At 38.9% G+C, this 16,699-nt stretch overlaps 1 protein-coding gene across 1 annotated transcript in view; it reads left to right on the top strand.

The window, feature by feature from the left end:
- The window catches only part of LOC134577950 (membrane-spanning 4-domains subfamily A member 4A-like), a 70,794-nt gene that overhangs the window by 43,852 nt on the left and 10,243 nt on the right, over positions 1-16,699 (top strand). Inside the window, exons 2-4 of the mRNA XM_063436898.1 lie at positions 10-177; positions 13,370-13,483; positions 15,578-15,634. Of these exons, the coding sequence (XP_063292968.1) occupies positions 19-177; positions 13,370-13,483; positions 15,578-15,634 (330 nt within the window). The 5' untranslated portion in view covers positions 10-18. The remainder of the gene's footprint in view (positions 1-9; positions 178-13,369; positions 13,484-15,577; positions 15,635-16,699) is intronic.

Here is a 16,699-nt window from a genome sequence, read left to right as displayed (position 1 = left end):
TTGATATAGGTGGGAATCATGACTGAAATTCGATCAGACAATGATGGCTTTGCGGTTATTACTCAAATTAATCCAAGTGGTAATTTGCAAGAGTTATCAGATCACATCCAAAATATAAAAAACACAACTCCAAAGCCTCTCATCAGCTTCTACAAAGGAGAACCTGAAGCTCTTGGTGTAAGTATGTCATTAAAAATAGTAATGGACAACTAAAATGTTCTTCTTTATTACTGCCATCTTCTATTGGTGATGGCAATTGGCAAATACATGGACAAAAATGCAGTGCTATAATGCCTTTCATTTTAAAGTGGACACTATAGGCACCAAAACAACTTTAGCTTAATAAAGGAATTTTGGTGTATAGATCATACCCCTGCAGTCTCACTGCTCAGTAATCTGCCATTTATGAATTAATCGCTTTGTTTATACAGCTGTAGTCACACCTCCCTGCATGTGACTTGCACAGCTTTCCTAAACACTTCCTGAAAAGTATATATTTTAAGTTCCTGTAGTGCACAGTCTGTTAAATCTATAATTTTTTTTATCTCCTGCTCTGTTAATAGCCTTCTAGAACCTACAGAGCAGGATATAAAAACTTCTAAATCAAGTTAACATCTGATTAAAATAAAACTATTTTTTTCATGCAGGCTGGGTAAGTCGATGCCAAGTATAGGTGGCAAGGGCTGCATAAACAGAAACAAAAGTAATTTAACTCCTAAATGTCAGGGGAATGACATATACTCCCAAACTGCTTTATTAACTTAAAGTTATTTTGATACCTTTAGTATTACTTTAAACGTGTAGAAAATGTCAAAACACAACACTTTGTCTGACCATTTCTAAATGATTCTTTTAAAAGGGATATAACAAGTTCCATTATACATTAAAAAAAAATAGAGAAAATAGTAGAGTACAGTGGTTTCCAACCTTTCTTTACTTGAGTACCACTTACCAGCCAATTATTATAAATTGTACTCCTCATGTTAGCAAAATGTTTGTAATTAATATAGTTACATTATTTCACATGTATACATTTTTTCTCTGTCCCATGCTCCCCCTGCTTCTCCCTTCGCCCCAGGCTCTCTCATCTTCTCCTCCGCCCCAGGCTCTTCCTGTTTCTTCTTCGCCCCAAGCTCTCACTGCTTCTCCTCCACCCCAGGTACACAGACACACACCGTGACAACCAATACATACCCTAAAACCTATGCAGATACACAGATAAATACACTGACATACATATAGACCCAGATACCCACACTGACACACAGATACACTGACACACATGCAGATACAGATATACAGACACTGACACACATACAGATACATACCCTGACACACAGACAGACACACTCTTACACACAAATACACATGTAGATACACATGTAGATACACAGACACACATGTAGATACACAGATATATATATATACACACACACACTGACACAGAAACATACCATGACACACTTACAGATATACACACATATATATATACACTGACACACTTAAGGATACACACCCTGACAAACGTACAGATACACAGATACATACCCTGATGCATAGATACATACCCTGACACATGCAGATACACAGAGATACACACAGACACACACTCTGACACACAGACACACAGAGATACACACCATGACACAGAGATACACACCCTGACAAACATGCAGATACATAGATACACAAACTGACACGCAGATACACACATGCAGATACACACTTGACACACATGCAGATACACACACACATGCACACAGATACATACACTGACATTCATATTGACACACATACCCTGGCACATGCAGATACACACAGACACAGACCCTGATGCAGAGACACACAGAGATACACATCGTGACACAGAGATACACACCCTGACACACAGATATACCCTGACACACATGCAGATACACAGCCAAGTAGATACACATGCACATACAGATACATACCCATACACACTCTGATACATAGATACACACCCTCACACACATGCAGATTCATAGATACACACAGTGTCACACAGATACACACTCAACACACATGCAGATACATACTCAACACACATGCAGATACAGACACACATGTAGATACACAAACAAACACACATGCACACAGATACATACACTGCAATACATACTGATACACAGATACACACTCTGACACATACACGTACTCACAGACATACAGTTACACACACTCACACAGGCATAAACACACTGACACACATGTAGTTACACAGACACATGTATACATACACTGACCCACTTAATGATACATACCCTGAGATACAAATACAAACCCTGGCACACGTGCACATGCGACACACAGATGCATGCACTGACACAGATACATACACAGATACACTCACTGACACATACACACAGACATACAGATACATACACTAACACACAGATACACTTACACACAGATACACTGACACACAGATACATACCCTGACATACATACTGACACAGATACATAATCTGACACACAGCTACACTGACACACATGCAGATACACATACACACACTGACACAGAGACACACTAACACACACACATGATACACAAATACATACACTAACTCACAGTCATACAGATACATTCATACACACATATACAACACATAATTACCAATAATATAATTCTCCTCCGCCCCAAGTACACAGACACACACCCTGACACACCGATAAATACCCTGACCTTTTGGCTGCCTTGGTGTCATGCTGCCGATCTGGGGAGTCCACGTGCCCGTGCCCAATCGGCACGCTGGAGAGCCTGCAACAGGTCGTCATGACAGCGTGCTTGAGCCCGATAAGGGTGGACATGCTAAAAATAAAAATAAATTATCTTTTGCTGGGTCTCAATCTGCTCTCCACGCTACATGGCCGGGAATCACGCTGGCATCACCACGAACGCCGGCCGCTTCTAAAGGCCGCAATTTAAAAGCACATGACACATTTTGGATGCTGGTGATGGAGACATGTGTGCGTCATTACGTCATCGACGTGCACGCATGTTTTGGCATCACCAGGTCCCAATAACCAATTAGAGCCTTTCCTGGGCTATTTAAACTCTCTGATTCTTTTGTTTGCCCTGTTGTGGTTTCCATTTGTTTGGTTTATCCGAGGGCGCGTTTGCATTTCTTGTATTTCTGTCATTTTGACCTTGGCTTATCTTTGACTAGTCTCCTCTCTATTGTCCTTGACCTTTGGCTATTCCAAACGTATATTCTGTCTTCTGTATCCATGACCTCGGCTTGTCTTGTACTATTCTAGTGGGGTTTAATCCGGCCATTGTAAGGTCCGATATTACGCTTTCTGTTCTTTAGTATTTGCTGTGCTTGTCTTTGCTTGATGGATCCTATCTGTCCGTGACACTGGATCTGGTGGGTGTAAGGGTCCTGCTGCTCGTCCGGTCTGCCCCGCCCCGTCCTCTTCCATGTGGCTTACTCACAATGTGAACTGGGAGGAAGTAGTTACAAGCTGTTACTTCCTCTCCGCTATGGCTGCACTAACACAGGGGTCTGGTCGCGCTATTAAATCATTGCAGCGTGCGACCTGACCCCTGAAGGCACATGTGTAGCGGGTGGCCCTAAGTGTGCATCGCCGCCACTGGAAAAATTATTTTGCATACTCCCTGGGGCACTGAATAAGCGTATAACGGATTGGGAACCTCTGTTCTAGTATAATACAAAATCTTCATTTGTTACACTTAACTTTAAGGTAGAATAAAAGTAAATTGCTCTTTTTTCATCACCACAATTGTGGACATTCAATTTGGGTTACATCTTCCCTCCAATTTCTCTTGTTTAAATTGAGGACAATTTGAAGTTCCAAAATCAAGGTGATCACTATCAAAGCAATCTGACCAAGGAGGCTTTGGTGTCAATTGTTACTCAGAATGAGCCTAAATGAGCCTTCTATCTTTCCCGAGATGTGAGATCTTTTTCATCAAGGTCCAGCAGTCCACCCATCCCCTCAGTCACTTAACTTATCGGTATGGCTTTTGAAAGGGAATCTGTAGTGAAATCCTACATGTCTCTGGGATTAGCCTAGACTCTTCTCAAAGCTAGAAAGATGTATACTTCTGCCTCTGTCACATTTTGGGATGCATTACTGAGCTGGTCAGAAAGGAACCTCTATGCTCAAATATTTAGGAATTTATACAAGATGGTATAGACAAGGACCTGAGTCAAAGTTCCCTTAAAGGTGCAGGTTTCTGTGCTTTCTGCTCTTACCAATATTAGATGGGCCTTGAATCCTCTAGATTCATGAAAGAAGTTTCACGGAATAAGCCTCCTCTTATGTCTCTTTCTCCCCCATGGGATCTTCCCCTTGTCCTTCGAGTCCTAACTAATCAGTCATTTGAACCTTTGGAAGTCATCTCTGATTGCTTATTGACTCTGAAAAATGTTTTTCTTATATCTAGTGAAGTACCTTATACAGTTTGTTGTCTTTTTAAAATTTTATATTTTTGTTGTGCATAAAAGTAATAACATACAAGCTTGGGGTGCCCCAACAGCAGTCCCCTAGCATAGTGTTATGCATCACAGCTGGAGAAAACAGGCACATTTTTAAGTATAGTAGAAGAAATCAATAGCGGATACAATCGAGAAAATATAGTAGACATTATAAGAGATGATAAGATATTCAGGCATTAGTCTAACCATCTCCCTGAAATTTCTTCCTAAAGTAGTTTCAAATTTCCATATTCAAAAAATGTTCACAGAACCTTCTTCACTAGAGGAAGAGAAATGGAAAAAGTTAGATGCCAAGAGATGTGTTCAAGCCCATTTACTTAAATCCAAGTATTTCAAGAAATCTAACAAACTCTTACCCTTGGGAACTATAAGAAACTTCTAAAGCAACATTAAGGTGGTGTATTTATCTTGCCATTTCTAAAACCTACTCCATAGTGGGAAAATCTGCTCTGATGGGAATTAAAAGCACATTCAACAAGCTCAGTGGCAGCGTCATGGTCAGGGCCGGCGCGTCCATAAGGACTTCAGTGACCGGCAGCAGGGAAGCTATCCCTCCTGCCGGCCACCATCTCCGCCCCCAGTGCGGCAGTGCTGCGATCAGGCGCGGCGAGGGAGCTCTAACCTCTCTGCTCTGCTCCCTCGCGCGCTGTCTGCAGATGCCGCGGGAGCCGGAATATGACGTTACATCTTCCCTCCAATTGCACTGCCGCACGCCGCCCAGCAGCCCCACTGGACCCCAGGGAATGATCCACACCAGCTCTCCAGGTAGGGAGGCTGGGTGGATATTATTTATTTATTAAAATAATTTGTGAATGTATGTGATGTGTCTGTGTGTGTGTGTGTGTGAGTGTCTGTGTGTGTGTGTGTGTGAGTGAGTGTCTGTGTGTGAGTGTGTGTGTGAGTGTCTGTGTGTCTGTGAGTGTGTGTGTGTGTGTGTGTGTGTGTGTGTGTGTGTGTGTGTGTGTGAGTGTCTGTGTGTGAGTGTGTGTGTGAGTGTCTGTGTGTGTGTGAGTGTCTGTGTGAGTGTCTGTGTGTGAGTGAGTGTCTGTGTGTATGTGTCTGTGAGTGAGTATGTGTCTCTGTGTGAGAGTGTGAGTGTCTGTGTGTGTGAGTGTCTGTGTGTGAGTGTCTGTGTGTGAGTGTGTGTGAGTGAGTGTCTGTGTCTCTATGTGAGTGAGTGTCTGAGTGTGTGTCTGTGTCTGTGAGTGTGTGTCTGTGTGTGAGTGTCTGTGTGAGTGAGTGTGTATGTGTCTGTGAGTGTGTCTCTGTGTGAGTGAGTGTGTGCGTGAGTGAGTGTGTGCGTGAGTGAGTGTATGTGTGTCTGTGAGTGACTGTGTGTCTGTGAGTGACTGTGTGTGAGTGTGTGAGTGAGTGTATGTGTGTCTGTGAGTGATTGTGTGTGTGTATTGTGTCTGTGAGTGACTGAGTGTGTGCATGTGTGTCTGTGAGTGATTGTATGAGTGTTGCATGTGAGTGTGTCAGTGTATGTGTGTGTCCGTCAGTGTGTGTTTGTGAGTGTCTGTCAAATCAGTGAGAGTATCTTTGTCATTGAGTCTGTGTGTGACTATCAGTGTGTCTGTCAATGAGTGTCAATCAGTGTGTGTGTGTGTCAGATCAGTGAGTCTCTGTGTTTGTCATTGAGTGTGTGTGACTGTCAGAAGAACACTAAGGGACAGGGAAGGGAGGGGACCAATAAAGGACGGGGAGAGGGGCTGTTTAGGTGAAGATGTTATTTTTGAATGGGGGGGGGGTGGAAAAATACATCTTCGCCTATGTACCCAAAAATCCTTGCACCGGCCCTGGTCATGGTCATCTGTGGCAGAGATAAGCAGGGCAGCTACTTGGTCATCTCATTTAAAATTCATCACGCTCTATAAGTTGGATGTGACAAAGAGTTATTTTTCCTTTCGTAATGTGTTTTAATGGTAGTGGCCTCTAACTAATGGAGTATTTTGCAGTTCAGTTTGTGATGTTAATGGATTCTTAGTTGTCTTCAATATTACTCATCAGTGATGCTGTCGTGGTTAACCAGGAAAGGAGAAATTGTCTCATAGTTAGCGTAAAGTTCTTTTGCTAGGTATGTTCTAAAACAGCATCACGCTTCCTCCCTTCTGGCTTTCCTGTTTTTCAGACTTTGTTACTTAACTAGGGAAGCTGGGAAGGAGGGGGCTTTATAATTAATTGATTAATTATGTAATTGCGTTTATATATCCTGTCCCTTTCTTTCCCTTAGGGACTTCTTCAGGTACCAAATACCAAAAAATTTAGCCCCATTTAAAAAGAAAAAAAATTGTATTTGATTGTTTTTTTGTTTTTTTCTATACTTCATTTATACAAATTTTCATACATTATCCACCAACATATTTCCCAAAAAAAACACATAAAGTAGATATAAAAATGAATAAGACACAAAAAAAATACATATAACTAAAACTATAAAAAAAATATATAAAAATAAACAAATCATAATATAGGTTCGGCACAGGACTAATCTAATTGGGGAATATAAAGATGTATTAAATGTTTACAATAATATGTTTATATATTTTGTCCAGGATAACCATACATTAGAATAGGAGACAAAATTACCCACTGATGATATAAAATTACATTCAATTCTATATTTGTAAATCTATTTGATCTACTATTTCTCACCAGATAAAGGGAGTTGTTGTTTTTTTTTTTACAATAATGGCAAGAAGTATATGAGTGAGTAAATATTTCAAAGCCTTATTTTGAGAAGGAAAACCAACATTTAAAATTTTTTTAAAAAAAAGTTGAAAAGAGATGATTTTTTTTTTTTTTTTTGACCACGTACTTTCACATTCCCTCCAGATGTAGTAGATGGTTCCTGACGCTCCTTCACATCTCCAACAGCTAGATGAGTATTTGTCCATATGAGATTATATGGAGTCTAACAGGAATTATATACCACCTATATATAATTTGTAAATGTAATTCAAGTAAAGCAGTACAGTGTGTACTGTGCCTTACCAAAAGAGTGGCTTGATGCCAATCAGAGTATGAAAAAAAAAGTTAATATCTCTCTCTCATTTTATAAAAGGGGAAACTTTAATTATGGGTTCACTGTTTTCCAATAAACTAATGGACCTGGAAATAAGATGAATTAAAAGTATAGATTTAGAGAAAAAGCATAGGTTGTTTATTATCAATAAGATCAGAGATCTTTAAAATACCTGTTGTTTCCAATTTGAAATATTGACTTCTATCATTATATTACAGAATATCAATTGGGGCCTTTCTAGAAAAATTATCTCATATATGTAATTTGTTCTTTAAAGTTTTCAGGGTAATAAACATATCAGTGAGATTCCCATTTTGGAATATACATTTTTCAGTCCATAAAAGTTCTGACCAAAATAGATTACCGTATTTATCGGCGTATAACACGCACTTTTTTCCCCTGAAAATAGGGGGGAAATTGTGGGTGCGTGTTATACGCCGATATACTTACCTGTCTTGAAGCGCTGGCCGGTGTTCAGCGCGCACCGCGGTACTGGAACTTCAATTTCAGGTTCCGGTTTCCGGCGGGACTGAAAGGAAGTGTGCACACTACCTTTCAGTCCTGCCGGAAACCGGAACCTGAAATTGATGTTCCTGTACCGCGGTGCGCGCTGTGAAGCCAGCCCACACTTCAAGACAGGTAAGTAATGATGGGACAAGGGAAAGTGCATGGGAGGGGAAGGGGGGAGAATACTATGGGAGGGGAAGGGGGGACAATACTATGGGAGGGGAAGGGGGGACAATACTATGGGAGGGGAAGGGGGGAGAATACTATGGGAGGGGAAGGGGGGACAATACTATGGGAGGGGAAGGGGGGACAATACTATGGGAGGGGAAGGGGGGAGAATACTATGGGAGGGGAGAATACTATGGGAGGGGGGAGAATACTATGGAAAGGGGGGAAGAATACTGTGGAAAGGGTAGGAGAATACTGTGGAAAGGGGGGACACTATGGGATGAGAGGGGGGACACTATGGGATGAGAGGGGGGACACTATGGGATGAGAGGGGGGACACTATGGGATGAGGGGGGAACACTATGGGAGGGGGTGGAGAATACTATGGGACGGGGTGGAGAATACTATGGTAGGGGGGGAGAATACTATGGAAAGGGAGGGAACGACACTATGGGATGAGGGGGGGAATACTATGGGAGGGGGGGAAATTTCCTGGAATTTCCTTCTAAAAATGAGGTGCGTGTTATACGCCGGTGCGTGTTATACGCCGATAAATACGGTATATAATTTATAGTAAGGGCAGTTCTTTTGTTCAAGAACATACCAAGTATTAGCAAATGTATTTGGCTTAACCCATATCCTTAGATACAACATCATGCTTGCTTCATGTAATTTAACACCTGGAAACAAAATACCAACCATAGGATGGCTTTTGTGAAGAATATTTTGAGACCCTAGGTTGCTTACCTGCCCAGATGAATTCAGATATTTATCTTGGAAACTAATTAAAAACATTTAAAAACTCTAAATGGACAGGATCTAAAACAATACTATAACTTGAGTATTAAATATGCATCTGCTATATTTAAATGCCTCCACCATGAAACCTCCATTATTTTTTTTTACAGTTATTTAATTGTTTTTGGAAAGTTTTGAGCAATTCCTCACAGATATGTTGCATTCATTTAACACAACCCACCTGATCTAAATGGATTAATTCTCCTATAATAGTTTTCAGTCAAGCAGATAGCACTGACGCGTATATCTTCATATCCACATTAATTAAGTATACTGGGTAATTGGTGATCTCTGTTTGAGTCTTACCCTGCTTTAATATAGGAATAATATTTACTCGTGTCATCTCTTTAGGAAATTCCCTGCCCTCTATTATCCCGTTAAACATCCCGTTAAACAGTAAAAAAAAAAAAAAAAACTATGATCTTAGAAGCATTTATCTTAAAAAAAGAATTGGGAAAACCATCGGGGCCTGGAGACTTATATATATATTTTTTTAAATAAGAGATAGCCCTTCCTATCTCTTCTCTGGTAATAGATCTATTAAGCTGATATTTTTGATGAATTTTAAGGACAGGAAGAGAGGTCTTAGGAAGATAATTCTCTATAATTGCTGTTCCAGGTTTAGATTCTAAATTATAGAGTTTAGAATAATAATTATTAAAGGCTCGATCGATTTCAACAAGATTAATATTATTATTATTATATTAATAATATTTTATTATATATTTTAGTCGAGGCTAGTGTGTTATACGGTGTTATTTTAAGGATGCTATTTATGTTATGATTACTTGGGATTTGTATAGCGCGTTGTTATAAAAACGTTCTGTTAGGAGTAGGTGTGAGATAGTTGTCTAGATGATAATCCCCCCTCACTATAGGAGTTATATACAAACTTCTTGTACAACTCTTTGACTAATAGCTCATCCAGTGGCGAAACTACCGCAGTCGCAGGGGTCGCAGCTGCGACCGGGCCCGGCCGGCCTATGGATCCCTGCGACCGCGTTGCCCAACTGGCCATGTGTTGCAGCCCCGGGCCACGCGGTTGAACTGCTGAAGTATTTCCAAGGGACTCGGTCAGCGCTGTGGTGTTTTAACAGCGTCACCAGACCATCTGTGATGAGGTCAGACTGAGCTGGGAGGAAGTGACTGCCCTGGTCACTCCTCCCAGTTTACACAGAGCCCGCATGGGAGGAAGAGAGGAGGTAGACAGAGTGGGGACTCTGACTCCCATCAGCCTGAGCCACTGGACCTCAGGGAAGTCACTCTCCTGCACCTAAAAGGTTGGAAAAAGGATGGTGACTAAACCACTGTGCATGTGTGATTGTTTGTGTGTGTGTCTTACTGTATGTATGTGGGTGGGTGTGTGTCTGTATGTATGTGGAAAAAAGGAAAATAATAGGCGCTCACTATAGTAATCAGGCAGCAGTATACAGAAACAAGGATTCCCCAACCTTGTGAGTAATAGAGAAGCAAGAAAGAGGGTGCATACCGCGCCTAGTAGTTTATATATGAAAAAAATACATACATGTATCCTTGAATATTCCAATTAATCGTAACCTCGGAAAAGAATTAAGATAAAAAATAATAGTGCGATACAGTAAAAAAAATGTAAACCAAATAATTAATAGCTATGTACAGTCCACTCACATTGGGATGAGCTATAACAGAGCTCTGCTGTGGAGCGCTTGGACGGTACAATCCCCGTCTTTGGATTCGTAGTAGTTGCCACGGATGTTTCCAGAGTGCAATGTGCGTAGTTGGTATAAAAGAAAGATAGCAGCAATATGGTGAAGTAAGTACTAATATTATAATAGGTAATAAATAGTATTGTACTTACACTTTCCAGAGCATGTGACCTGCTCTAGTATAAACAGCTTAGGTGGTATAATCCCCACCAAGGATATACAGGATACCAGGAAATAAAAGTAGTAGATATAAAAAGTAACTTTAAAAGTATACTTTAATATAAACAAACAAAATAGTAGATAGTAAAATATAAAATATAGTCTCACTTAACGCGTTTCGCCTGATAGGCTTCTTCAAAAGTGTGGTATAATGTCCAAAAAGTCAGTTTATATATCCTTATTGATGAGAAAATAGTGTCCTGGTGTGATTACTTCCTGGTTCCGGTTTTGTGCTGACACGCACGCGTCATAACGCCCCGTTCCCCGCCCCAATTTCCAATGTAGAGGGGTGTGGGCACATCGTAATCCAAATATTGTAATCCAAATATTATCTGTGCAATTGCTATCATTCCCTCATTGCTATTTCTAATATATTTCATCATTCTGTTTTATTTATTGTGAATACTGATCGTTGCCCTTATCAAATATGGCCGCCGCGCCATATTTGGATTACGATGTGCCCACACCCCTCTACATTGGAAATTGGGGCGGGGAACGCTCGGAACGCTACGCACACCATCCACTGGTAATGCGTGCGTTCCAAGGCATCAGATACCACACTTTTCTTTCAATATCAATGCCGCGGCCATTTCCGGTCTGACGCGAGCATCGCGTCACTTCCGGTATGACGCGGGTGCCGCGTCATTTCCGGTATGACGTGTGCGTGTCAGCACGAAACCGAAACCAGGAAGTAATCACACCAGGACACTATTTTCTCATCAATAAGGATATATAAACTGACTTTTTGGACATTATACCACACTTCTGAAGAAGTCTATCAGGCGAAACGCGTTAAGTGGGACTATATTTTATATTTTATATTTTACTATCTACTATTTTGTTTGTTTATATTAAAGTATACTTTTAAAGTTACTTTTTATATCTACTACTTTTATTTCCTGGTATCCTGTATATCCTTGGTGGGGATTATACCACCTAAGCTGTTTATACTAGAGCAGGTCACATGCTCTGGAAAGTGTAAGTACAATACTATTTATTACCTATTATAATATTAGTACTTACTTCACCATTTTGCTGCTATCTTTCTTTTATACCAACTACGCACATTGCACTCTGGAAACATCCATGGCAACTACTACGAATCCAAAGACGGGGATTGTACCGTCCAAGCGCTCCACAGCAGAGCTCTGTTATAGCTCATCCCAATGTGAGTGGACTGTACATAGCTATTAATTATTTGGTTTACATTTTTTTTACTGTATTGCACTATTATTTTTTTATCTTAATTCTTTTCCGAGGTTACGATTTATTGGAATATTCAAGGATACATGTATGTATTTTTTTCATATATAAACTACTAGGCGTGTTATACGCCCTCTTTCTTTTTTTTTTTTTTTTTTTTTTTTTTTTTTAATTCTTTATTTTTCATATGCAAGGTGTAACAAGTCGGCTGGACAAGCCATGATCATTATAACAAGCGTGGTAAAACAAACAGTTTATATCAATTACATGGCCTATGTTTGAACTGCATTTTTATATTTATTTATCGAGTATCCTGCTTACCTAGCCGTAAAGATGATAAGTAGTGATACGCCCTCTTTCTTGCTTCTGTATGTCTGTGCGTGTGTCTCTCTCTGGATGTATGGGTGTGTGTCTCTGTATGTGTGTATCTCTCTATTTATGTGTGTGTGTGTCTCTGTATGTGTGTGTGATTGTCTCTGTATGCGTGTGTTTGTCTCTGTATGTGTGTGTCTGCATGTGTATCTGTATGTCTGTGTATCTGTATGTCAATGTGTGCTATGTATGTGTATGTGTATGTGTGTCACTGTTTGAATCTGTATGAGTGTCACTCTGTGTATTTTAATGTTTGTCCTTAAGTGTTTGTGTATCTGTCTGCATGTGTCTGTGTATCCGCATGTGTGTCAGTGTGTGTGTCTGTATATCTGTATTTGTGTCAGTGTTTGTATCTAAAGGAGTGTCATTCTGTGTATTTCAAAGTGTGTAATTCTGTTTGTCTGTGTATCTGCATGTGTGTCTGTGTGTGTATCTGCATGTGTTATATGGTGTGTATCTGCATGAATGTCAGTGTGTGTTTGTATGAATTAGACACATTGAGGGTTGGGAGTGTGACACATAGACGGGCTGAGAGGGGGAGGGACGGGAGAGAGATGTATAGGGGGCCAAGGCAGTTTTCGCGCTGGGGCCATGTGGTTTCTAGTTACGCCTCTGACCTCATCTATGTCCTTATGCGCACCAACTGGTATGGACAAGTGTGCCCCACCTCTTAGATCAATGACCCTATAGGATACTGCTATGGATCCATAATGTAATTGTAAGCATCCATGAAAGAAAAAGGTGCGACTAATACATGTGTTGTTTTTTTCAGTGCTTCTATTAATTCACAATTGTCCTTATACAATATAAAATGTTTAAGAGGTATGTGGTTGTTGTTGTTTTTTTAAATATATATTAAATGCATTTTGTGAATATATATTTTGTCTATATTATTTCCCATACAGGTGACTCAGGTATTTTCAGGAATATTTTTCATTATTTTTGGCATTATTTTTTGTTTTGCCCCGGAATATTTCCTGATCCTTTACAGCGGTTTACCTTTTTGGTCTGGAGTAATGGTAAGAAAATGTAATGCATTTTTATGCCCGATACTAAATCTCAGTTCTTGAATATCTACTACTACATTGGATAGATATTCCTCTATAGTGATAAGAACTTCTTCTTCTGAGCATGTTGCCATCATTAACATATCCCTATGCAAAGCATACAATTTCTGGAAAGAACCCAATATATTGTTTGTTAATAAGTACAGATAGCAGTTTTCAACACATAATTACAGATTAGAAGTGTAAAAAAGGAACAAAATTAAAAATATAAATGTTTGGTGACCTTTCGGATCCCCTTTCATACACTCCTGTGACAAGGTATTTTCACTACATAGACCAGATGTCATCAACGCACAAGAAGTCCATTATAGTGAGACTTTTGATTGCGGTCTAAACTAGATTCTGCAAAACTATAAATGTCCTCATCATCCTTAATTTTTGTGAACGGTTCATTGATCCACTGAGAACTTGATCTTAAAATAAAGGAAGCACCTAATCATATATGGTTTCCAAGGATTGTACTTAAGAATCCCCAAATTATGCATCCCTGTGTACCAATTTAAGACTTTAACCTTTTTTTTTGTACATGTATGACCAGATTTTCTGTTGAAGGTTTTTTCTTCTTCTATGAAGCGACTCTTAATCTCAATAATTACAGTATCTATATTTGTGGAATCCATGCTGTGTTATACTTCTCTACTGATCCATGTTTCCTTTATTCTTTCCTAACCTCCCTTTTCTCTCAATTTTCCTTGATCCTTCACTTTCTCTTTTAATATGCTATTCAACCTACCTTGAATTTGTACATGATCTGTGTTCTAAAGAATGATCCACATGGTCCTTTTACCTAATAGACTGTATCTTTTAAAATATGATTCTTAGCTTGTTTTTACTTGCCATCCGATAACGTACTTAATTTGTCTTAAAATTTGCTAGATTAATAAGTGATTGGTTTTATTTTAGACATTTATGTATGTTTATCAGCAAATGAAAATGTAGTTTGAAAAAAATATAAACATTTTCCCCTCAGATTTTCATACCCTAATTATACATACAAAAATTGAGACAGGTTCAAATACATCATGCAGTGCCCATGCATATGCCGTAAGAGCACCATCAAACTGTTTCATTTTTTGTTTTGTTTTTTGCTCAATGGAGGAATTATTAAATGTAATTTTAACCTTTCAGATTATCCATTAGGCAGTATGTCAGGAGACATGCATTACATACGTTTGTTTTTTCGAACCAAACTACACAGGTGAGATCAGGTGGTTAGTGCACCGACCATAGAAGTGTTCGGATTTTGGCATTGCAGGTGCTGTACCTGACATAAACAGCTTAGCATTTTCTTCGTTTGATTAAATGAGGACTATTAAAATGGATAATTATATCTATAACCAAGAACACACATGAAAAGGATAGAACATTTCATTGTATCTTTTCTGGTAAACACATCATTGCTGTATGTAGTTAAAGGGACACCATAGTCAATACAACAAATTTAGCTTAATGAAGCAGTTTTGTTGTATATATCATGTCCCTGTTTGCTCACTGCTCAATTCTCTGCCATTCATGTGTTAAATCACTTTGTTTATGCAGCTGTAGTCACACCTTCCTGCATGTGACTTGCACAGCCTTCCTAAACACTTCCTGTAAAAAGTCATCTAAAGTTTACACTTCCTTTATTGCAAATTCTGTTTAATTTAGAATTTATTTTCTCCTGCTCTGTTAATAGCTTGCTAGACCATGCAGGAGCCTCCTGTGTGTGATTAAAGTTAAATTTTGAGATCAGGAGATAAAAACTTTTAAAAATAAGTTACTAAGTGAAACTATTTTTTTTTCATGCCGGCTGTGTAAGTCACAGCCAGGGTAGGTGTGGCTAGGGCTGCATTAACAGAAACAAAAGTGATCCAACTCCTAAATGATAGAGAATTGAGCAGTACAACTTCAGAGGCATGATCTAAAAAATAAAAATGCTTCATTGAGCTGAAGTTGTTTTGGTGGCTATAGTGTTCCTTTTAAGGAACAGATTATGCTGACATCCAACAACTTATCCATGCTGTTTGTTTATAAATCATAAGCTAATGTCAGATTTTATATTTACAGTATATTATATCTGGATCAATATCAATTAGTGCTGCAGTGAAACCAACATTAGGGAAGGTAAGACCACATAATACTAGGGATAAATATAATGAAAACCGTTAAAGGGAGATCTGTCACCTGTTCGAAGTGTTCAATATTATGTTTACTAACCCCTGTATTTTTAAAATATGTATGTTTTAAAATTTAAAAAATTCAGAACTTTTTATCTTGCAATTGGGCACCTCTATCGTAGCTCCCTGTCAATCATTGTTCTAATCTCTGTCCTTTGCAGTTAGAATAGAGAGTTCATACAAACAGAAGAACAGATTTGAAACAATGTTTCTATTTCTTCTCCTCACTAGCAATGTCTGCTATAAAGCTCAAAGAAAACCAATTTTATGGGGGAAAACAAAAACGTTTTAGGTTTTTTTTTTATTTTTTTATATAATGGTGTAAATTCCCAAAATGTGCCATTTTCCCTTACCACATTCCATTTATTGCCCTGTCTCAGGAGTTCCTTCAGCAATAGCTAAACCAAAATATTGGGTTAAATTATATTTATTGCAGTGGTTATCTTTATTAAATACATATTTATCTTGCACTTAGAGGGAGCATGCCATTTATGCATAGATGCATCAGCCTGAAATAATACAGGTACTTTCTGGCCATTCCAAAACAAACAAAACCTCAACATATAGTAATAAGTACATACGTAGAATGACGTGTAATCAAGATAGATCAGAGATAAACATGGGAATAGATTGTTCAGCCACATTTGCCAGCTTTTTGTGGTCACCCTGAAATAAGTATCTAATCGTTCGTGAATGTGCACCGAGTTGCAAAGTGTTTAGAACTAACTTTATCCATTCAAGTTCCCAATTTGTGTTTGGAAAGACGAATGCAAACTTAGATTGCGTAGTGCAGAATGTGTGTTCCTTTTTAAAAAAAAAAAAACTTTGCTTAACATTTATTAAGAAAGAAAGAAAAATAAATAAGCACATGCAACATTTATATAGAACCAAAGAATTGACCATCCACTAGATGGAGCCACTGAGCAGTCCCTACCTTTTCGTGACACTTATCTCACACATTACTTTACATTTAGTGGGATAGTAAGGGCTGTAAGAGTCTTGCTTGGTTATT

Source organism: Pelobates fuscus, chromosome 11, assembly GCF_036172605.1.
Source record: "Pelobates fuscus isolate aPelFus1 chromosome 11, aPelFus1.pri, whole genome shotgun sequence".
Classification (NCBI taxonomy): domain Eukaryota; kingdom Metazoa; phylum Chordata; class Amphibia; order Anura; family Pelobatidae; genus Pelobates; species Pelobates fuscus.
The sequence above is the reverse complement of the archived record's forward strand: the minus strand, read 5'-3'. Positions and strand labels throughout refer to the sequence as shown.